Here is a 22537-nt window from a genome sequence, read left to right as displayed (position 1 = left end):
CAGAGTGCTGCAGTGCCCTGGCACGTCCATGCACAGCCCCAAACGGTGCCTGTGCCGGGGGGTGGCACGGAGCTGCTCCCCGGGGACCTTCCCAGGGGTGACGTCACAGCGGCTGCCTCTGACGTCACCGGGTTCTCCAGGTGTCCCGGGGCTGGGGTCTCACTGACCACCCCCCCCCCGGCACCTCTCTGATCTCCTCCCTGCCCCGGGCTCTTCCTTTTCCCCCTCCATGGAATTAAAAAAAAAATAAAAATCTCCCCCTCCGTGGAATAATAATTAAAAAAAAGACCAATTTCTGCTCACTGTGGCTCCAAACTACCCCACGTGTGGTTGAGTGGTCAGGGGTTAGTGCTGGGCTTGGCAGCGCTGAGCTGAGGGTTGGATGTGAGAGTCTTAAAGGTTTCCTGATTCTATGGGGAACCAGAGCTCCCCCCACCCCATGTGAACACCGAACCCTTGGGTGGTTTTCCTCGTTGAAATAATCAAGAATCGGTGCGAGAGAAGCAACCCCCCGGCACCTGGATGTGCAGCTCCACTCTCCCGGTTAGGATTTATCAGAGATTTTATTTCTCTTCCTTTACAAATCCTCCAGAAAGCGAAACTCGGTTCCCACGCAGATACCTGCCGACAGCCTTCGAGGGCGTTTTCATTAAACACCTCAGTACCGGAGAGGGGCACCGGGAGGGGGAAGTACCGGGACAGGGGCTACCGCAGGCAGGTACCGGGGGGAAGGTACTGGGAGGTGGAGGTAGCGGGAACTGGGTACCGGGAGGGGTACTGGAGGGGGTACCGGGAGGTGGAGGTACCGGGAGGGGGTACCGGGAGGGGGTACCGGTGGGAGGTACCGTGCGGTCCCTTTAAGCGCAGCCCCCGCCCCCCCCAGTCTCCGCGCCACAAAGCTTCCCGCGAACGTGACGTCACGGCGCGCGCCTCCCTCTCCCGCTCACCATCCCGCGCCCGCGCGCGCCTTCCCGCCCCCTCCCCCCTCCCCCCCCCCTCTCCCCTCCTCCTCCGGCCCCGCCTTCCTCGCGTGACCCCGCACCTCGCCGCCCTCCCATTGGACGACCCGGCGGCGCAACCGGGGGTGACGCGATGGCGCCGCGTCCCCCCATTGGCCGAGCGGCGGCGGAGGGGGCGGGTGTGGCCGCGCGGTGCCCCGCCCCCCTTCCTCTCCTCCTCCCCTCCCCGGGTGTGCGCGAGGCGGCGGCGCGTGGCAGCCGCGGTCCCGCCGGCGGGCTCGGTGCGGGAGGGAGCGCGCGCGGGGGCGGCGGCCCCGGCCCCGCCATGACCGACTTCAAACTGGGGATCGTGCGGCTCGGCCGGGTGGCCGGCAAGGTGAGAGCCCCGCGGCCTGAGGGGGCGGCTGGCTCTGAGACGGGAGGGTGGGGGTGGGGGGGCGCGGCCGGGAGCTACCGGGGCCCGGTTCGGGTTGGGTTCGGGCTCCGGCTCGGCCGCAGCGGGGGGAAGGGGTCGCGAGTTCCCCGAGCGGCCCCGGTGACAGCGCGGTGTGTTCCAGACCAAGTACACGCTGATCGACGAGCAGGACATCCCGCTGGTGGAGAGCTACTCCTTCGAGGTGAGGGGCTGCGGGCGGTCACCCCCTCACCCCCCCGACCGACCCCTCCGTACCCCCCCCCGATCGCCTTTTACCGCCGGTAACATCCCCCTGCCCCGCCTCCCCTCACCCCCGGTGGGTCCCCCCACCCCCTTGTCCCGCTTCTCCCCGCCCCGGGGCCGGCCCGGTCCCGCCCGCGCTGCGCGGTACCGGCTGCTCCTGCCGCTCCCCTGACACGCGGTACCGAACCCCCCCACGGGATCCCCCGGCTCGGCACCACGGGATCCCCCTCTGCCCCTGGGTCCGGCGGTGCCCGGGGGCCGGGCTGGGTTTGGGGGGTGGGCAGGGGGCGGTTGTCGCCCGTGGCTGTGGGGCCTGGGGGGTTTCTCCCGTGGGATTTGCTGGGATGGAGCCGGGGGGCAGCGCTCTGCCCGCAGCTTTCCCGCTGGGGGAGGGGGGGAGAAGAAAAAGTTTAAAATTCTCGCCATGCAAATGTGAGGGATTTCCACCAGGGAAAGTGCTGGGGTTTTTTTCTTCGTTTTAAGCGAGTGTTAGCTTTAGACAAATCGTTCCATAATGTAGGGGTTTTTGGGGTTTTTTTTGAGCATTCTGTCTGTCTGTACCTTCTGAGAGCAGATAATTTGCCTCCCCTTATTTAGTTTGGGGAACTAAAAATTTCCACCTACACATATTTAGTCCTGGATGAGGAAAACTTCTTTTATTGTCATTTATTCTGGAAGAGAAATAATATTTTCTCTTAATGTCCACTGAGAGAGGGTAAGGGGGTTCTGGCAAGGCTCTGACAGGGGGAAATTCTTGATAATTAAACCCGAGGGGTTTTTGGAGGAGGAGCCACCTCTTGCTCAGTGCCTGCAGCACAGGGGGTGCTGTGGAGCTGCCGGGAGAGGTTCGGGTGCTGGGACAGAAAATCACCCTGGGAGGTCCCCAGGAGTGAAATGACCCAACCAACCCCGGGCTCATCCAACCTTTAGTCGGATTTATCAGGAGTTGTGGGATGGAGGAAGGGGGGCAGGACCCCCTCGAGCCTGGTGTCAGGCTGCAGGGCTGCAGACAAACCCTGGGGCTGCCTGGTGGCTGCACAGAAAATCTGCTCAGAAAGCAGAGAAATGGCTCCCAGCCCCCCACAAGTGGCTTGGGGCTGCTCTTTGTCTGAGGGGGCTCCTGCCTTGCTCAGCCTCCCCCTGCCCTTCCCCACCTTCCATCAACCAGAGCAGCCCAGCTGGTTGGTTCCCCTCCGAGGTTTGGGACAACTCTGATTCCATTAGGGTCAAGTAACCCCCAGCAGGGAAGTGTTGGGTGTTGGGTCCCTCCTGTGTCCCCGTGGAGCCTCTGCTCTGCTGCTCTGGTGCTGGATGTTCCTCACAGCCCTCCCTTTCTCCCCAGGCTCGGATGGAGGTGGATGCTGATGGAAATGGTGCTAAAATCTTTGCTTATGCATTCGACAAAAACCGTGGCAGGGGATCGGGGCGTCTCCTGCACGAGCTGCTCTGGTAGGTGCTGTAAGGAGAGATGAAGCTTTGAAGGGCTCACCAAGGTGGAGCCTGCTGCCACCAGCTTTCACATGGTTTAGTTCTCTGCCTGTAGGATTTTAAGTCTTCTCAGGAGGCCTGTGGCTGCACTCACTGGGAACCCAGCACGGGTCTGCCCATGGATTTTGTTGGGGTTTGGTTTGGCACTGAACCTTCAAAGAGCTGAGTCTCTGAAAACATAATTCCCAGGCAGGGGTAGGTGAGCATCATCCCAGTTGAGACTGTTTAAATCTGAGAAATGCTCCTAAAACTTCTGTTCAGGGCCGTGGGAGCTGGGAACTGGCTCCATTTAGTAGGTGAAGATGAACTTTGTGAGGCTTTTTCTTCTTTTCCTGTCCCATGATAATCAGTTATGTCTTCTTGGCACCAGGGAGAGCTGGCAGAGCACTGGAGAGAAATGAAACCTCTGATAACCTAAAGTTTGAGGGTTTTTTGTTTGGCTTCTGGAAGGCTGCCTCAAGTGCTGATGGTGCTTGGTATCAGCTGCTATGTCCAGCACAACCAGACATACACTGAATATACATATAGTGAGTATTCCATATGCCAAGAGTCATTCCTTGAAACCCTCTGTAGCTGCCAGTTTATATTCAGAAGCCAACTTGATTGTGAGAGATCAGCTCATCCTGAGAGGCAGGGAATACTGAGGAGAACTCTCACCTCTTTTAAAAGCCTTTTTTTTTTTTTTTTTTTTTTTAAGCCATTAAGCATGTTTTTTATTCAGTTCCATAAATTGGGCTCAGTTGTCCCAGTGCCCAGGATACAGGTGTGCTTTCCTTACTCTTCCAGGTTCCTTTCTCTTCCCCAATCTAATCCCTGTGCAGCAGGAGGGAGACAGGAAACCTATCCAAGTCTAGTATTATTTACAATCTGCTCACAAAATATGGATTTTAACCTGCATCTGTTAATGTTTAATCTTGTTGCACATATAACTGATGAAAATTATCACAAAGTTGGGGTAGATCACTCAGCTATTGCTAACTGTGAATGTCATACAGTAATAATTAGCTGTAAGTAGCACTAAACAGCACCTTAAAATTACTCCAGCCAACTGTAGATGGTGACAGTACAGCCATTTGCTTATTACACAGCCCAGGCATTGCTGCTTCTGGCTTCTTTGACTTAAATTAGGAAATAATTTTAATGTGTTCAGTGTAATTTGAGTTGTGTCACTCTTCCATGCAGTGCTGTTAGAACTCTGAGATTCTGTGTGTTACAGGGGTTTTTGGAAGCCACAGGGGTGAGGCAAGCAGAGCTGCAGGTCTGGAGGTGCAAAGTCAAATTCTTAGACTAGAAAACACAAAGTATTTAATCTGTTTCTGTAAATTTAATCTGTTTCTGTAAATTCAGTTTGATCCTTTGAGAGTGTACATTCTGCTGTGATCTTTACTTACAAATGGACACAGTGTGGGTTGTTACACCTTCCTTACTCAGTCTCCTGATTTTCCAGAGAGCCTTTTGGCTACAGATGCTGAGTAGCTCCTGCCTCTGGAAGCCCTTGAAAGACAGGAGAGCTGGGCAGTCACACTCATCACTCCTTCTGGTGCCATCCTTGGTGCTTGGCTAGATGAAAAGCAAAGAACTTGAATTACTGCAGCTGTAGGAGTGTAATTTAACTGTTCCCTCCCAAAAAAATCCCCCAAAATTCAGCTCACTCTGAAAAAACTTGTTTCTGATTTAAGATGAAGTCAGTGGGCATGTGTTAGAGGCTACTGTAAGGAAAGCAGATTTTAATTAATTTTTTTTTTTTTTTTAAATTTAGCTAAGCAGGCATCTTTGTTCTCATAGAATGGCCCCTGGAATAGGAAGGTGGTGGCTTCATAGCTGCAGCCATGCAGGGACCTTCCTGCTGGCTTCCCAGAATGGGCACCTTGAGCTGGAAAATACCCACATTTGCTGGAAATACTCTTTCAGGGAGAACTTCCTGCAGCCTCTTTCTGTGTTTCCAGCCTGGGCTGGCAGCAGGACTGAAAAGCCCATGGCTGGGGAGCTGCAGGAGGAGTCTCTCATCTTATCTCCCTATTCCCTGGATAGATCCCAGCTTGCTGTGTTTTTTCTGGATGCAGTGATGTTCCCTGGGGAATAGCAGCATTAGTCATAGGTATCACTTACTCTGTGTTCAAAAAGAATCTAAGACCTGATTTCTTTCTTTATTGTTTTTTTTTTTTTTAATCCTGCCTGTGGCCTGCTCAGTTTGCTCCTGGTGACAGGAGCTGCTCTTGGCTGTAGTTGGCACTTTTACTGCAGACCTCACTTCTCAAGTTAGCTTTTGAAATCCAAACAGCATCCTCTGAACTCTGGTAGGCATCTGCCACTCTGCTGGGGCTTCCTGGTGGGGTTCTCAACTCCAACCTTTTTTAAACCCATCATCTACCCATTCAGACTTTGTCTTTAGTGTCCCCTCCTCCCTTTCCCCCCTTGCACAGTTTGCTCTGAACTTCTGTCTCCTCCTCCCAGATTTCTCCTCCATTTCAATCCCAACCCCAGTCTCTCTTTGTCCTGGTTTCAGTCCAAGAACCTTCACTGCTCCCCTGTTTCTGTTTCTGACCAATCCTCCCCTTCCTCCAGTTGGGTCCCTGCTCCTCCTGGGTTCCCACTTGTAGCTCTTGGGGTTCTTCTTTGCCATTTTCTTTGCCAGTAGCCTTCAACGATGCAAAAGCAGCTTTTCCTCCTTTAGGACATTTCATTAGATTACATCCCATAGTTTGCTTTTGTCTGGTTTTATTATGGTTTTCTGTTTTTTTTTCCAAAAAGAAGAATTTTTATTCCTCTTACCTTTAAAGGGGAGAGCTTCTCCCTCTTGTGTGGAGACCCAAAAGGCTCCCTGGCAGGAGGCTCCATGCCCTGTCCTTGTGCAGACTTGCCTTATGTTTTCTTTGTCAAAATCTCTCCAGATATGGTTAATTCACATAGCTTTGGGGAAAGAAAAGCACTTACGAGTCATCCCTGCCCCAAAACTTCCTGAAATTTTAGGGGTCAAATTCCCTCAGAGAGGCCCCACACAGCACCTGTAAGGACAATTAAAATATACCAGGACTGTCTTTTGAGTCAACTCATTTATTCTGGAAATAACCTCCTGTTAGAAGTCTGTTCTGGGATCTGATGTCTCTGAAGTATCCTCTGTGGGCAGCTGGCAGCCCAGGTTTTGCTGCAACTGCTCCAGTGACAGCAAGCTGGAATTCAGCCTGTCTGCTGGAATTAGTGGGGTTCTTCTCACTTTAGCTACAGAGTCTTGTTCATCACTGACTTTCAGGTTGGTTTTTTTTTTGTCTCCTCCAGGGAAAGGCACCGGGGAGGGATTGCTCCTGGGTTTCAGGTGGTGCATCTGAACTCGGTGACCGTGGACAACCGCCTGGACAACCTGCGCCTGGTGCCCTGGGGCTGGAAACCCAAAGTTGAAGAAGTCTCTAGCAAACAAAGGTGTGTCTGTGTTTGGCAGGGGGTTGCCATCCAAAAAACCTGAAAATCACTTCAATTGTTGTCTCCTCCCTCTAGAGATTTTCTTACTGGCAGAGTCTTTTTTTATTGGCTCTTGTGGTGCTTGTGCAGCAGTGTGCAGCTGAGCTTCCTCACTGCTCCTGCCAGCTGGGGAGGGACCTCTTAACCCCAGGGTGTTATGCAGAGGTCCTGCTGTGCCAGGTGTTGTCACCACAGTGAGACAGGACACGTGTGTTCCCTTCCACCTGGGTGCTGGCAGGTGGGCACACTGAATTCAGTCTTGCAGATTTTACTGGCTTGTGGCTCTGGTCCTTGGGCACCAAAATTCTAACACCAGCTGTAGAAGCAGCAGAAAAAATGCTGACACTTGAAACACTGCACTTGGGTTGAAAGCAGAATGAGTTCCTTGGGCTCAGCTTCCATCACCTTTCACCAGGAGGTGTGGGGAACCTTCAGTGAGCTGTGTTGCACTAATTGAACCAAGAGTTCAAAGCACATCCAGCTCCTCCTGGTTAACCTGTGAGGTAACACGGGCATGTTCGTTCTTGGTGAGAGACCCAGTGACTTAACTTCACACCAGACACTTCTCTTGAAACACTTGCAGTGCCCAGAAGATGGCTCAGAGCTCATTAACCTGATTGGGAGGCAGGGTAATGAGTGGCAGGGATGCTGCCAGCGAGCCTGGAGTTGAAGAGCAAGAAACAGATGTCAGATCATTTACACAGAAATAATTTTGCTTGATGTAATTCTTTCTTGATAGATACTTCTAGACCTTTTTTTTTTTTTTTTTTTTTCATTTAGGCTAAAATAGGCCTAAAAAGATCCAAAAAATGAGGAGTATGTGTAGCCTGGGGCTTACCAGGCTAGATACAGTGTTAACCCTACTGACTTTATTAATGAATTTTGAATCAGTCTCCCTGTGTCAGGGTTTAACACTGGCCTGGCAATTAAACCAAATAACAGATTCTCTCTATGAATCCCCCCTCTTCTCCCTGATAAAGAAAGGAGAGAGAATAAGGGAGAGAGACTGATGGGTTGGAAACTAAACTGCACAACTTTAATGAAACAGTAATGATAAATAGGAAAAATTACTAAATATATACAAATATACAGGAAATTTGGTACCATGTTCCTCCCCTTTTCCCCCCAATAACTCTCACATCACCACTGAGGCTTCAGGGCAGCCCTGGGAAAGTCCAGGCTGGAATCCTGGGGTCAGCAGCAGTTGGGAGCTGGAGGCAGGAACACAGAGATTGAGGCTGGGATGGATCAGGAGCACAGGCAGAGGAAGGGATGGAATCCTCCCAGGATGCTGAAGCAAACAGGGAGAGGGGAAGAAGAGGAAGAAGGAAGGGGTTTGACCCTTGTGATCCCTCAAATTGATACTGAGTATGAGGTGTATGGGATGGAATCCTCTGGTGAATTTTGGCATCTCTCTTGTCCATTCCTCTCCAAAGGAGGCTGCAGGTGGGATGTTTTTACTCCTCCTGGAGGGTAAAATGTTCCTCAGGGCAGAGCAGTGTCCTTGGCTCTGCACACCAGTCTCTAGCAGTAATTATAACCATGGAGTGGGATCAGTCCTAGGAGCAGACACTGACTGAGAACCTTGCTGTTCATTTCAGCAAGTGCAGCCGAAAGCAAAAGCAAGAAAATCACCTTTATCCTGGCCCAAACCAGGACACCCTGCATGCTTATTATGAATTGATGGATCAAAATTGTCCTTGTTTTTTACAGGGAACAAAGTCTGTACTGGCTGGCCATCCAGCAGCTTCCTACAGACCCCATAGAAGAGCAGTTTCCTGTCCTCAATGTCACACGGTATTACAACGCCAACGGGGACGTGGTGGAGGAGGAGGAGAACTCCTGCACATACTATGAGTGTCACTACCCCCCCTGCACAATGATTGAAAAACAGGTGTGTCCAACAGAGCTGAGAGTCTGGAGTGACCTGGGTGTGAAGCACCTGTGTGTATCTGGGGATTTGTTCCTTAAAATGTAAAGCTTCACCCCTGCCAATCAATTGCTAAAAGTGATGGCTGTTTTTAACTTGGGTTTTCTTTGGCCAGAACCCTCAGACCCCACTAGAATGTAATTCTCAGTCTGGGAGAATGCATTTTTGAAATGGAACAGGGATGACCTGGTGGGTTATGAGGAGGAGTGTGGTTTCTGCAGATGTACAAGAAGCCAGGTGGATGTGTTCCTCTAGGGACCCTGAGCTGGCATGATCAGGCAGCTGAGTAAGAGGGGAAAGTGTTGTAACTGGTTTTGGGCAGTGGTGGAATCAAAAAGGTAACATGCTTGAAAAGGGAGATTTAGAGTGGCCTTTGTTTGGGGGAGAACTGGGAGGAAAACTTTTTCTAGTTCTTTGCTGGATATTGTCAGAGAATGAGCTGTGTGTCCTTCTCTAGGAGTCAAGAAGGGCTTTTCTTGTCATAACAAATATTGAGTAGGCTGCAATGTTTGTGTTCCATTTGATTCTTTGGAAAGGAAACATTTGCAAAAATGGTCATAAATGCCCCCTTACTTGAAAAAGAGTGAGCTTTATTTTTTTTGGGGGGTCTGCATATGAAAGCTTCGTGGATAACTGTAAGTTTGTCACTGTCAGAGCTCCAAGTCACTTCTGAGTTGAAGGTGTTTGTAGCTGAAAACACAACTTCAGTAGGCAAAGAGCAGCTGTAAAATGACATGAATGAATGCAGTCCTTTCAAAACCTGTTGCTCCTCTGCCCTTCCTGCTGGGAAGTTCGTGTCTGTGAGAGACGGAAAATAAAAATAAAGATGCCCACCAACCTTCTTGGGAAACGGAGCTCCTGGGCCCTGAGCAGCCTCACTAACACCTCTCTTGTCTTCTTCCCAGTTACGTGAATTCAACATCTGTGGGAGGTGCCAGGTGGCAAGGTACTGTGGGTCCCACTGCCAGCAGAAGGACTGGCCTGCTCACAAGAAGCACTGTCGGGAGAAGAAACGCATCTTCCAGCAAGAGCTTGGACCAGAGCGGTGACGGGGTGGTGGTGGTGGTGGTGGTGGTGGCACCTCAGCAGGATTCCTTCTCAAAGGCATTGGACTCTTGCTTTTGCACAGTAATGACAGACTGCTTAGTGAAGCCCGAGGCACTGAAGAAGAAAAAAAAAAAAAGACAAAAACACAAAAAAACAAAACCCTGTGATGCTTGAGCAGAACGGCTGACTGGACTGAGCCAGCTCTGACTGGTGCTGTGGAAAGGGATCGGGTTTACCCTTCCAGTATTATATCCTCAAGCAAAAAGACTACTGTGGAGGCTCCAGGCAGGAAGCTTCTCATTATTTATATGTTAATACATTTGTAAACTCATGTACAGTTTTTGTTAGGAATTCTTGATAGGACTCATTATCTGTAATGTTCAGATGAGGACACGTTGTTGGCCTAAAAGTTGAAAAAAAAAAAAAAAAAGGAAAAAAAAAAGTAGCAAAAGCTTTTTCCTCCCGTGTGGCTAAAAGTGTCTGTGGCAGTGCCGAGGCCAGAAGGCAGCTCCGACGTCAGCAGAACTCTGCATGGAAGTTATACTGAAAAAAAAAAAACAACAAAACCCCAAAAAAAGTGCAAAGTAAAGATCAGAATGAATCGGTGTCTGCTCTCTGCCTTTCTCCTGTCCCCTTCCCACTGCGTGCAGAGCACACTTGGACCTTGGCAATCCCTGGGAACCAGTGTGGCAGGAACTGGAGAGGAGGGTAAGGACCCAGCTGGGACCTGTGCAGACAGGCAGAGGGTGTCCCTGCCTCCCAGGAGGGCTGCTGGGGAGCCTGCTCCAAGCAACCTGTGTTTTCAGGAAGCTGGATTGGTTTTCTGGTTGTGAAATTACCTCTGTGTGTTAAGTAGTGGCAGGGAAGCCCAGGTAGTCAGCTGTGTGGATGTGGTTGTCCTTGTGGCTTCCTCATATGCGTAGCAAATGCTATTGTGATGTGCAGGTATCTTTAAATCACCTAATATTTGGTAGTTTGGGTTATTAATTATTTTTCTAAGAGATGCCATCCACCCAAGAAACACTTTGTTGGGGTTTTTTTTAATGTAATCACAAGTGAAAATAATAAGGGAGGAGGATTTGACTTGCAGAGAACAGGCCTGTTGCCTGGTTTTCTTTCAGACATTTTGTCATGTGTCATCTGAAAGTTTTTTCTTTTTCATTTTTGCCTTAGAAATATAAGAACTATCAGCTGAGTTTCCTGCAGAGCTAAATGGATGATTTAGTGCCAGGCAATAGTCTTACTTCTCAGTAGAAGAATGTGAGCTGCTGAATGCTTAATCCAGAGCCTTTCTGAGAGTGCTTAGTGAAACAGGTATTTAAATTTTTTTTTTTTTTTTGTAAAAGCCACTGAGAACTTCATTTACAATCAGGACTCACTTTGCTACTTCATGTTGCAATGTTGGTCTTGCTTGTGTTCAGTTTGTCAGAAAAATCAAACTGCTGTGGACTTCCAATATTATGTTTCTGATACCTGCACAGGAAGTTTTTAATTATTAGTATTTGGGGTGGGTTTTTATACTTTGGTTTTAAGCTTCTTGGGAAGTAGGATTGGAGTACATTGATCATTATCCTGGAGCAGGCCTGTGCAGTACAGGTAAGTGCTGTTTTTTCAAGGATTTATCCTGATGGACTCTCCATCTAAGATGTTTCCTGCAGGAAAAAAACCAAACCAAACCAAAACCATACCTGCATTTCTTGGCTCTCTGAAGCATGGAATAATCTTTGTGCACACCCCTGGTTCTGTGGACCAAACCAAGGCTTAATGAGGAAGGTTTCTTAGATGGGAACATCTCGTTTGGGAGAAGAGCTTCAGAGGACTTCTGGAGAGAAACATGGTTACACTCCCTGTGCTATGAGGAAAGTGGAGAGAGAATGAGAGCAATGGGCTAGGATCAGGTTATTCTGCACAAACAGCTTGGCTTGGGACTTATTTGTCTGCTTTGGGGAGACAGAACTCAGAGTTTGGCTGTTCAGGTCCTGCTGGTTTGGGTTTGCCACCAGCTGTGTCCTTAGGAACACTCGTGGCAGCTTCTGCAGCTGCTGGGGGTCACACTGCTTGGTCCTGGGTCACGGGGACAGTGAACATCCCTGGTGAGAGCCATTTCCAGGAGGACTTCCAGGCCCTTTGGGACAGGCTGGAGAAAGACAGACAGGTGTGCACCCCAGGTGAACCATGAGGGGGTGATGCTTCCCCCCAAGTATTTGCCTTCATATCAAAGTAGGGTGGTATCAGCAATCCCAAATGTTCAAAAGTCACAACTTGATAAAAATCATGGCTGGCTGAAGGAAGACAATCTGAAATACAATGTATTCAGTGTTTACCTTTTGCTGTTTGAGCCTTTGATACCCACAGACTTGTATTTTCAAGGCTTTTTTTTTTCCTGGTGGTGAATTAATTTTAAATGAAACTGGGTAAGGTAAAAGAGGCAGCTGCAAGACTTAAATGCTTTGCAGGTGGCATGGGGACAGTGTGAGGCACTGGGGCCAGGAGCAAACGTGTGCCACCCAGTGAAACAGAACTCAGAGAGGTCAGAAGGAGGTTGGTGTGATGCACCAGCAGTGTGGGGGATGCTTGCAGAGTAAGAAGAAATCCTTTGTAAACTGGACATGTGTCTAAATGTAGATGATGGAAAGAATAAGATTCGGGAGGTGAAATGTGAAAAAAAGCAAACAAATCCCTCCCTAAACCCCAAAATAATGCAAAGGAAAATGGAATAGGAAGAATATTCAAGTCTTAAAACTTGCAAATTTTTGAAAAAAAGCAGGAAACTGCCAGAATCAGTAGACATTATGCACAGTAAAGGGAGAACTTGGAGACCTGGACCTTCTGTCCCAGCTGAAAAAAAAAAAAACCCAAGTGAATTGTTTGCATATGTGTTTGCTGTGAAAGAGCTGGGGGAGTTCACACAGGAACACTTCCATATGGAGAGCTCAACAGACAATCTGTTTAAAACTGAAGTGCTTTTAGGAGAGATTAAAGTTCAGATGAGATGAGCACTAACAAGTTGCCAGGACCAGACGGTGCTGCCTGCAGGCTCCAAGGAGGAGCTCCAGGATAAATCAGCTGATGGAAACCTCTCCCTCACCACCCGTGGCAGATGTGGCAGCAGCTTCTGAAATGAATTTCAGGGCAGATGAGGCAAACCACAGCCTGGCAAACTCATAGGTGCTCTGATAGAGCATCAATGGCTAAATACTGGGGAGGAGTCCAGGCAGTTTTTGTAGATGGATTCAGGCTTCAAAACTCTACTGGAGGCTTTTTTTAATAGCTGTTTCTTTAAACAAGCAGGGCCTAAGGGAGATTTGGTTGGTACAGTCTGCTTGAACTTCCAAAGTGCACTTGAGCGTGACTTTGCTCAAGGCATTTGAAGAAAAAAAGCTGCTCGGGCACATGTGGACAAACAACTGTTTTTAAAAAAGAAAGAGTTAAAGGGAGGTGGGTTTTTTTGGTGGAGGGAAGGTAACCATTTGATGCTCAATATATTAAAAAATAATTGGGGAAAAATCAAGGATCAGGGAGGTGACAGCATCCACTGATGAGGTTATTCAGTGCAATAATATAATAAAGGTTGAGTGAAGAATTGCAGAAGGATCTTCTGAGACAGAGCAATAGATGAGATGCAGGTTCAATAAATGAAGTGTTGCTGCAGTGTAGGGAAACAACAGACAGCAGAGGCTGTAGCTGTCAATTGTCACTCAGCAATGAGACTTTTGGGTTGTGAAACACGGGGAAGGCTGAGGGCAGGGAACAGGGAACAGGATCCCACCGTGTCCGGAACAGCTCCTGCCAAGGCAGAACCACATCAACCACATCTTTACTCTGGTCTGGGGATGAGTGACAGCGATGTGAGGAGGTTCCTCCAGAGTGGCAGAGCCCCGGTGCCGAGAGGACGCTGATTTTTCTCTCTCGTGGGTCCAGGCTGAGCAGCAGCGCTTCCCCTGACAGGAGCTGGAGCTGCGGACCCCTTCCCGCAGGACGCGGAAAGCTTCGGGAAGGGCTTGGGTGGAAAATCCTCATCCGAGGCCGAAGCTCAGCACCTGCCCGAGCTGCTTGTGCCCCGATAAGCCCGGCTTGAGCCCCGGGGCTCCGCTTCCCGGTGGGGCCGGCATGGGCGGGAGCTGCAGCGTTCGCAGAGCCCCGGGCGAGCCGAGCCGAGCCCGCCCCGTCCCGCCCCTGACCGGGAAGCAGACAGACGGCGGTTCCGCTGCGCGGTCACTCGGCCTCCCCGCAGCCGCCCCGCAGCATGAGCCCGCCCTGAGATGGCGGCATCGTGCCGGACCCGCACGCTGCAGGTGGTGGACACGGAGTTCAGCGCCGACGCCGTGGAGTGGTGCCCGGTGGAGGGCTGGCACAGCATCCTGGCCTGCGGCACCTACCACCTCCGCCCTCCCGCCGCGGTGAGCCCGCCCGGCACCGCTCCGGGGCTCGCTGCATCCCCGCCCGCCTCAGGCACCTCGGGCACCGCGGCCGCTCCCGGGCGGGCGATTCCCGCCCTTCGCCGGACACCGCAGCCGAGCCCGGGGTCGCCGCCGGCCGCCTCCGCTAGCTCAGCGGGGCCCGGGGGCTGTTCCTGCCCTTCACGGCCACCTCAGCCGCCACCCGTGGCCTCAGCCGCTCCTCGGCTCCTCGGGGCCGCCTCAGCCCCGCTCCCGGCGCTGTCCCGGTCCCTGCCGGGCTGGCTGGAAGCGGTGCGGGGCCGAGCGGGAGCTGGCGGTGAGCGTGGCCGTCCCGGAGGTGTGGTGGCTGAGGTGGGAGCCCTGTGCCCTGCTCCTGGCAAAACCTCGGGTGGGGAGAGGTCTGGGGGAGGTAGAGACGCTGCAGAGCTCACTCTTTTCTTCCCGATTTTTGCTGCAGACCGAGTCCCGAGGAAGCAACGGGGCCTGTGACCGCACCGGGCGCCTCTACCTCTATCACTACAACGAGGAGCAGCCTTGCATCCCCCTGACAGAAATCCAAAGGATTGACACCGCTGCCATTCTAGACATCAAATGGTAACGCTGCCCTGGGGAGCTGGTGCTCACAGCATGCTCTGCCCCGATGGGGTCTTTTTTTTCTGCCCCTCTGGGGTAGTTTTTAAATGTTATGGCAGCAATAGTAATGCTCACTGTCCCTGGCGCTTTTTGGGGAATTATTCTCTGGTTTGTTCCAGTGAGTAGAGGCTGTGCTCATTTCTGTTGTGCTCTTCTGAGCAGTAGGTCAGTGCCCATGGATCTCTTTTGTTTTTATAGTATAATGTTTTTATAACACCCAGGAGATTTGCCTGGTACATAAATCCCCACCAGGCAGGTTTGTGGGAACTTTGATTTTCCTCAGGAGATTTCTTTTGTACTTCCGCGTGTGCCCTGGAATAAACATTACAACTTTGCTTTTCCTCCTTAAATGTAAGAAAGGAGAAGATTCAGGGCTTGTTTAACTTCATCTTTTAGGTGCCACATTCCTGTTGCAGAACACCCCATGGCTGGCATTGCAAACTCAACAGGCGCCGTGGAGTTTTTCCACCTGACTGGGAGCGAGGTAGGTGGCTGTAACCCCTGCTGCAGCTGGGTTTTACACAGATTTAATGCATCTTTGGATTACTTATCAGTGTTCAGAGACTTGCAGGAGAGCTGTATGGTTTCCATGGCTTCCTCAGTGTGCTTAGCTTTCTAAGAACTTCTTCTTAAACACCTTGGGGTCTAGAGAACAAGTCCTGTGAGGAGAGGGTGAGGGAACTGGGAATGTTTAGTGTGGAGAAGAGGAGGCTGAGGGGAGACCATATCATTCTACAACTCCCTGAAAGGAGGCTGTAGGGAGGTGGGTGCTGGCCTCTTCTCTCAAGTAAATAATGGTAAGACCGGAGGAAATGGCCTGAAGTTTCCCCGGGGGAGGTTTAGACTGGATATTAGGAAGAATATCCTTACTGAAGGAGTAGTCAGGTGCTGGAATGGGCTGCCCTTCAGCTGATGGAGTCACTATCCCTGGAGGTCTTCAAAAAACAGGTAGATGTGGCACTCCAGGACATTCTCCACTGGGCATGGTGGATTTTTGCCTGGGAACTATGACTTGAGGATGTAGAGTAACTGATAAACACAGAAGAAGATGCCAAGTTGTTAAAAATGGGGAAGAATTTTGGAAGGGGTTGGTGAGAGGATGGAATAAGCAAGAGCACCAGTCCCACAGGGCAAGGAAAGTGGAAGTGTCTGGAAGGGACTTCAGTCAGACAATCACTTCTGCACTTTGTCATGCACTGGGAGGAAGCAAAGTTTAAGGGGGATTTGGTGGGAGCAGAAAAAGGGGATCCTGTGGGTGTTTTCCCTTCAGTTAGTGCTAAGCAATTGTACTCTGCTATGGGAATTTTCATCTCTGTTGTACTATGGGACCTGATGTGCTCCTCAGTGTCTGTAAAATACCTGCTGTGGCAGTGAGCAGTCCCAGTGCTGTTACACACCTCCTGGCTTCCTGGTTTTAACCCATTCCTTTTCTTTCCAGTAGAAGAACAGCTGCATGTTGGAGCCATGCTTCAGGGTGGATCTGGGTGCCCAGCAGCTGGCCTTGTCTTTGGACTGGTCCACAGGACGTGAGCAGTGGTGAGGCTGGGAGATAAAGGTTGGAAGTGCAGGTGGTTGTGGGTGGGGGGAACAGTTTCAGACAAGTCGAGGACTTGAATCAAGCTTTAGTGGGTTTTTGTGAAGTGGTTTAAGACCTTCTTGGTCCCACTTGTGTCCCTGCACCTTCTCTAGAAGTTCCTATTTCCAGAGCAAGGGTAACAAAGAGACAACAACACGTACCATGGCCACTTTAACCAACAAGAAAGGTGAGGTTCTGCCATGGGGAATGGCAGCAGCTGAGCCAGGGACATGACATCTGTTGCCTTTGCTAAACCAGGGTGGATGCAGATGGGTCCACTGGTTCCAACTCTGCTCTTAGAACAGCTGCTGTTTCAGTGTGGAGTTCTGCTGAAGTGCTGCTAAAATAGCACATGTGGGAAGTTTAAATGGGGGTTTGTGAGAAACAGGAGAGAATTGGGTTGGAAGTGATGACATTTGCTGAGAGGAGTGGCTGACACTCCAGGAGGCTGTGCTGCCATCCAGAGGGACCTGGGCAGGCTGGGGAGTTGGGCAGGGAACAACTTCATGAATTACACCAAGGGGAAGTGTTGAGTCTTACATCTGGGTGGGAACAACCAGTCCAGGTTGGGGACTGAGCTGTTGGAGAGCTGGGAAGGGGAGGGGGCCCTGGGGCTGCTGGTGGATGGAAGGGTGACCATGAGCCAACAGTGTGTCCTGGTGGCCAAGAAGCCCAATGGCACCTGGGGGGCATAAGGAGGGGGTTGTCAGGAGGGGTTCTGCTCCCCCTCTGCTCTGCCTGGTGAGGCCACATCTGGAATATTGTGTCCAGTTCTGGGCTCCTCAGTTCCAGAAGGACAGGGAATTGCTGGAGAGAGCCAGGAGGATGGTGCCAGGCTCTTCTCAGTCATGCCAAATGACAGGACAAGGGGAAAAAAATCCCTTTTCACAGGGAATTTATTTACTGATGTAATATGTGTGAAATTAAATTATGCATCCAAGAGAAAGGAAGACCCTGCACCCTCTGTGAGATCAGGGAATGGGGAGCATTGATGCTGATGATGTTAAGATGGGATGGGCTGAAGCTAAAAAGAGCTGTGTAAAGGGGTGCATTCCTTCCACTGCTCTGCCAGGTTCATTGTTGAGTTGAATCAAACCTATTAAGTTGAATCAAACATATTAAGCTATCTGTCTATATTTTAGTTGCTATTTTTCACACTTAGAGCTTCTTAGGACACAGGTTTCAGTAATTCCTGGTGTTTTCCCTCTCTTCATCTGCAGTGGATGTCCTTTGAAGGTGATCAGCAGTGATTCAGAGGGGAAGCTGAATCTTTTCTCCATAGATGAATCTGCTCCTTCTGTGCATGTCCTGAGCCAGTGGGAAGCTCACAAATTTGAGGCCTGGATTGCTGCTTTTAACTACTGGGACACAGATATTGTGTACTCAGGTCTGTAGGGGCTGGGAGTCACATTTGGAGGTGTTGGGGCAGGGGGCACCTTGTTCAGGGATTTGTGTTCCTTGGGATTTTACCTTCCAGGGCTGGGTATGCTGCTTGTAAGAGGTGGGGTCTCTGCTGGTGGTAAAAAGCTTCTTGACTGTGGGAAGTGGTTGGAATTAATTAGGGGAATTACCTTTTAAACTGTACTTTTTGCCAACTGTTGGCAAAAATGTGTTAATCTCTTTTGGTGTGCAGAAGAGATCAGAGAGATTCTGAAGCCCAGTGGGGTTTTTTTTCTTGAATTTTTTTTTTTTTTTGCTTAGCAAAGTGAGGGTGATGTTCCTGCATGTCCTTCCTGTGGTGATGAGTCCTGTGAGCCTCAGATGGTGTCTGGCTCATCTGTGAAGTGCTAGGAGATCCTGGGGCTGGACAGGTCTCAACTGTGTTGCTGTAGTGCCCTGCACAGGGCTGTGTAAGGATGATTTGTCACTTGCAGGAGGAGATGACAGCCTGCTGAAGGGCTGGGACACCAGGTGCAGTCCAGAGGCTCCTGTTTTCACCAGCAGGAGGTAAGCAAGCTGTGTCTGTGCCTGGAGATGGTGCTGCCCTCTCCCTTCCCAAGCCTCTGAATTCAGGGATGTGCAGCAGCAGTGGAAATCTCTTTCTGCATCCCTTGGGAAATGGAGTCATCCATTAGATTATTTTTTTCATCAGGACAACTTTGGGCTGAAACTTTCTTCTCTGAGTCCTGCACTACAGGAAGCCAACAGCTCACTCCCACACGTGAAGATGGTGGTAGCTGGTAGCTTCTTTCTGAAAGAAGAATTCTGATTTATATTTTTATTTTGGGGAATTTTGTGTGTTGGTTATTTTATTATGAAATTTTTTTTAGAAAGTATTTTATTCCCACCTGTTCACTAATTTGAAGTAATCTCTTTTTTCTGGTGACATTTTTTTCTAAATGTGATAAAAGCAATACACACAGCTCTCCAGTGAAATTTGATGTGTAACATTAATTTGTGTAACATTAAAATACACTGGGGGTTATTGCTATGGAAATATGAATGTTGGGAGTGAATCCTCATGGGAATGAAGTAGCTGGGCACAAATTCTGGCAGGTTCTGAACAGCAGTTTATGGTACAACTAATCCTAGAAAATCTTTGTGCTGAGAAGCCCTGAGAAGAAGTTTTTCCTTAGAAGGGCTGTTGGGCTGTGTGGATAGAACTGTTTGTGTGCTTGCTGCAGTCTGAGTTCAGCTTGCACTTTTTTCCTGAGACACCTTGATGTGGTAATATGGACCCCAAATCCCTGAAACTCGAGGAAGAATCCCTTCCCAAATCCCTCACTGCTGTCTCTCCCCTCTGCTGTGTGTTGTTTTGCAGACACTCCATGGGTGTGTGCAGCATCCAGTGCAGTCCCCACCGGGAGAATCTTCTGGCTACTGGCAGGTAAATCCCTCCTGCCTGCTCTTCCCTGGTGCCCCTGCTGCTGTGGGCACACTGCTGCTGCTCTGGCTGTGAGCTCTGCAGACATTCCAGGCAGCAAAGAGCACCTCAACTTTCCTAATTTTCTCCTCTTGCTGCTTTTCTGCCTCCTTACCTGTGATCCCTCCCCAGCTATGATGAGCACGTGCTGCTGTGGGACACCAGGAACATGAAGCAGCCCCTGGCAGACACCCACGTGGAAGGAGGGGTTTGGAGGCTGAAGTGGCACCCCAGCTGTGACTTCTTGCTGCTGGCAGCCTGCATGCAGAGTGGCTTCAAAATCCTGGACTGCCGGGGCAGCATGGGTGAGTGTGAGGAGAACAGAGCTGCTCCTGCTCCCCTCCCTGCCTCCAGGGCAACTCCAGCTCCTGGAAAGCTCCAGGTGGTGGTAGCAGCCAGAGAGAGGCTTCTGCTCCAACTTGAGATGACTCTCCCAGTGTCCCCAGACCTGTCCTGACATGTGCCCTGATGGGTGGGGTGTTACTCACCTGCCAGCCTCCCATGACTCCTGTTCCTGGGGAGAAAGCCCACGTTTGTCTCAGTGTGAAGGCATTCATTGCCCTGACTCTTCCACTCTGAATTCACCTTAAGGGGTCACAGAGGTTCTTCCAGCTGTCAGGTGATGCTCGACTGTCAGCAGAAGTTCCTGACCTGCTGGGGAGTTGGTCACTGCCTCAGAAAGGAAGTGCTGTGCAGGCTGGTTAATCTAGAATAACATGAATTGGCTCTCCAGGTGAATCAGAAGGTATTTACATGATCCAGGCTGTTTGCATTTACATTACAAATGGAGCCTTGCATAAAACAGTTGCCCTCCTGGGTTTCTCCAGGCCTTGGGCAGCTCCATGGCTTGTGAAACCAGGATAACATTTCTGCTGTGCAGGGAAGGGAGGAGCTTGGTGTCAGTTCAGCATCAGAGCAAACATTTGACTCTGAAAGCTCATGGGAAGAACACAATTGCAATTGATTAATAACCAGAACCTGCTCTGCCAAGCTCACCAGTTGTGTTTCTGGCTCAGTGGGGATCACTGTGTGGTCTGGCCTGTCTTTCTGGGGCTTTTTGGGGTATTTTAAGAGCCTCATTATTCAAAACCTCATGCAGGTCAAACCCTGTTTTGCTCCCTGCTCACCCAACTGTGGAAAACCAAGGGCAATGAGGGGTGGCTGAAAAACTGTCAAGAGAAACAGAACCTTCTAAAACACTTCACTCTGTTGTGAAGAAGGCAACAACCAGAGAGCTCTCCTGTAGGACACAGGGCTAGAATGGCTTCTGAGCACTCTGCAACAAACCCACTGCACTTGTGTTAATTTATTTTTATCTGTGTATTTATTTGTTTTTGCAGCAGAAAACACGGAGGAGTGTCTCATCCTGTCATCCTATGTCTTGCACAACTCCCTGGCCTATGGGGCTGACTGGTCCAGGCTGTGTCCAAGGGATTCCTTGCCTGCAGCACAGGACTCTGCTGCTGTGTGCCAGTCCTTGGAGGAGCTCAGGGGAAGAGCAGAGGGAGGAGGCGAGAGACTGAATCTGCAGGTCCAAAACCTGAAGATAATTTATGAGTCTCCTACAGCTACTTTTGATGTAGTCCTGGAGGAGGAGAGTGAAGGCCCTGCCTTGCTGCTCCAGGCAGAGCAGGGCCCTGAGCTGCCTGGGGATCCCCCCCTGGGGAAGGGCTCTGACCTCAAGGGCAGCGTGAGGGGTTCTGCCCCAGGGACACATCCTGAGTCAGTCAGTGGTGCTGGGCTGGAGGGAGGCAGAGACTCAGCCAGGTCTCTGGAGAGCCCAAAGGAAACCAGCATTGTAGCCACTTGTTCTTTCTATGACAACATCCTCCATGTCTGGAGGTGGGAGATGAGCCTGGGGACCCCTTCAGAGCTGCCAAGTGCAACGTCTCCAGCTGAGGGTTTGCACTGAGCATTCCCTGGGAAGAGGGGTAAGAAACTCCTGTACTGACAGCCAGAGCTGAGCTTAGACCCTCTCTGATTTCTGTTGGGCTTTTCCAGTTGTATTGTGGAGCTTTGGAGTCTTTTCAGGCTGCAACTAATGGAGTTGCTGGTGTTTTATTTCCAGCACTGAGGAAAGCCTTTGCTTTGAGGTGCCTGGTCAAGCACAGACACATTTATTTAGTTTTTCCTTTAATGTACTCATTCAGAGAACCTTCCTCTCAGAGGCTGCTTGCTTGCACCTCACCTCTCAACCCTCTGCAGGCTGGGTTTGTGCTTGTACCATGGAGCTCTTAAGCCCATTCTCCTCCTTCCCTCACAAACCAAACCTGGCTGTGCTGCTGCTCCAGAGGCAGAGATTCCCTGGATGTCTGGGAAAAGCCCAGCCAGGACCTGGAGGGGATGCTCAATGATCTTTAGCAGGGAGAAATTACTTTTTAGAAGGAAATTAGAAGGAAATCCAGCCTGAGGGGTATGAGAGGCAGCAGTTCAGGGACAGGAAGCTCTGCTCCCAGCAGGGCTTTTCTTGTGAGGGTTCTGGTGTCTCTGCACAGCCTGATTTTCCATCAGCCTCACCACCCTCTCACTTCCTCAATCACAAGCAAAGTCCTGCTGGGTGTCAGTGCCACAATTCACCCCCCTCTTGGCATCAGGATGGTGTTTCCTGCTCTCCACAGGGGGACACAACACTTCTTAGCTCCAAAGTCAAGATCTTTCAGTTTTGTAAAGGTCAACAGCTTTAAAATCAAAACCTCCAAAAAGCACGTGCAGTGTTTCCTGACTTTTTTTTTTTTTTTTTAAGTTCAGATCATTTAGCAGAGAAACCAAAATCTTTCCCACATTGCTTTAACTACCTCCAGGAATGGCTGCAGGATTTCTCATGGTTGCTTCATTGTTAGCTTTGTGTTTTCACTGTGAAATATCAGCAGAATGAGGTTTCTGGAACATTGTGTCTACCTAGAAACAAAGTAACAAAAAAAACCCCAACAGCTTAAATTAGGTAAGGAAGTTTTTAACTTGCAGGTTTTCTCTTTGAGGGTCCAAACAAATAGCTGCCTGGCAGGAAAGCAACACCAGCAAGTTACCTGTGTCTGCCCAAACAGACAGAGAACAGCAGATCCCAACTGTACTGCTCTGAAACTCCTTTTTTCCAGGGTGACTGGATTTTAGACAATGTTCTTGAGCACTGTTCCATAAAGATTCATATTAGTATTGTGAACAAGAGCTTTTGTTAAAAAAAAAAAAAAAAAAAAAAAAAAAAAAAAAAAAAAAAAAAAGATACAAACACCCTATTTTTGGATGTTTCTAAAATAAAACTGATTTCAGGAGTTCTCTTTCCAGGTCCCTGTGGTTTTCAGAAGTCCTTTGTGAGGCCCTTTCTGCCTCCCTGCCCTGGGGGTGGCTCCAGGTGTTCCCTGGAGGCTGAGCTGCTGCTGGGTTTCCTCACACCTCTGGATGCACAGGGTGTGTCCCTGAGCTGACTGGGTCTGAGAAGCTTGTAATGCCTTTTTCTTGCTCTGTAAGGCAAGAGGAATCGTTTAATTACCCAGAAAATCTGTGCCTTCCCTCAGTGAGATGTGATTCCT

General features: G+C 50.1%; 2 protein-coding genes across 3 annotated transcripts; both read left to right on the top strand.

The window, feature by feature from the left end:
- The first annotated feature begins 1167 nt into the window (after window positions 1-1167).
- On the top strand, window positions 1168-10139 carry ZMYND19 (zinc finger MYND-type containing 19). Its single transcript, XM_071765854.1, has 6 exons — window positions 1168-1335; window positions 1517-1576; window positions 2960-3066; window positions 6382-6522; window positions 8275-8455; window positions 9397-10139. Exons 1-6 carry the CDS (start codon window positions 1285-1287, stop codon window positions 9538-9540), a joined length of 684 nt encoding a protein of 227 aa, XP_071621955.1. The 5' UTR covers window positions 1168-1284; the 3' UTR covers window positions 9541-10139.
- A 3568-nt stretch (window positions 10140-13707) lies between these two features.
- On the top strand, window positions 13708-21715 carry DPH7 (diphthamide biosynthesis 7). 2 transcript variants are annotated; one of them, XM_071765851.1, is made up of 9 exons: window positions 13708-13938; window positions 14396-14532; window positions 14968-15055; window positions 16013-16107; window positions 17368-17534; window positions 18022-18094; window positions 18909-18974; window positions 19143-19315; window positions 20351-21715. In XM_071765851.1, exons 1-9 carry the CDS (start codon window positions 13801-13803, stop codon window positions 20920-20922), a joined length of 1509 nt encoding a protein of 502 aa, XP_071621952.1. In that variant the 5' UTR covers window positions 13708-13800; the 3' UTR covers window positions 20923-21715. The 2 variants fall into 2 exon arrangements, with proteins under 2 accessions (XP_071621952.1, XP_071621953.1); XM_071765852.1 differs by lacking the exon at window positions 13708-13938 and adding an exon at window positions 14057-14289.
- Window positions 21716-22537: the final 822 nt, after the last annotated feature.

Source organism: Heliangelus exortis, chromosome 22, assembly GCF_036169615.1.
Source record: "Heliangelus exortis chromosome 22, bHelExo1.hap1, whole genome shotgun sequence".
NCBI lineage: Eukaryota > Metazoa > Chordata > Aves > Apodiformes > Trochilidae > Heliangelus > Heliangelus exortis.
The sequence above is the reverse complement of the archived record's forward strand: the minus strand, read 5'-3'. Positions and strand labels throughout refer to the sequence as shown.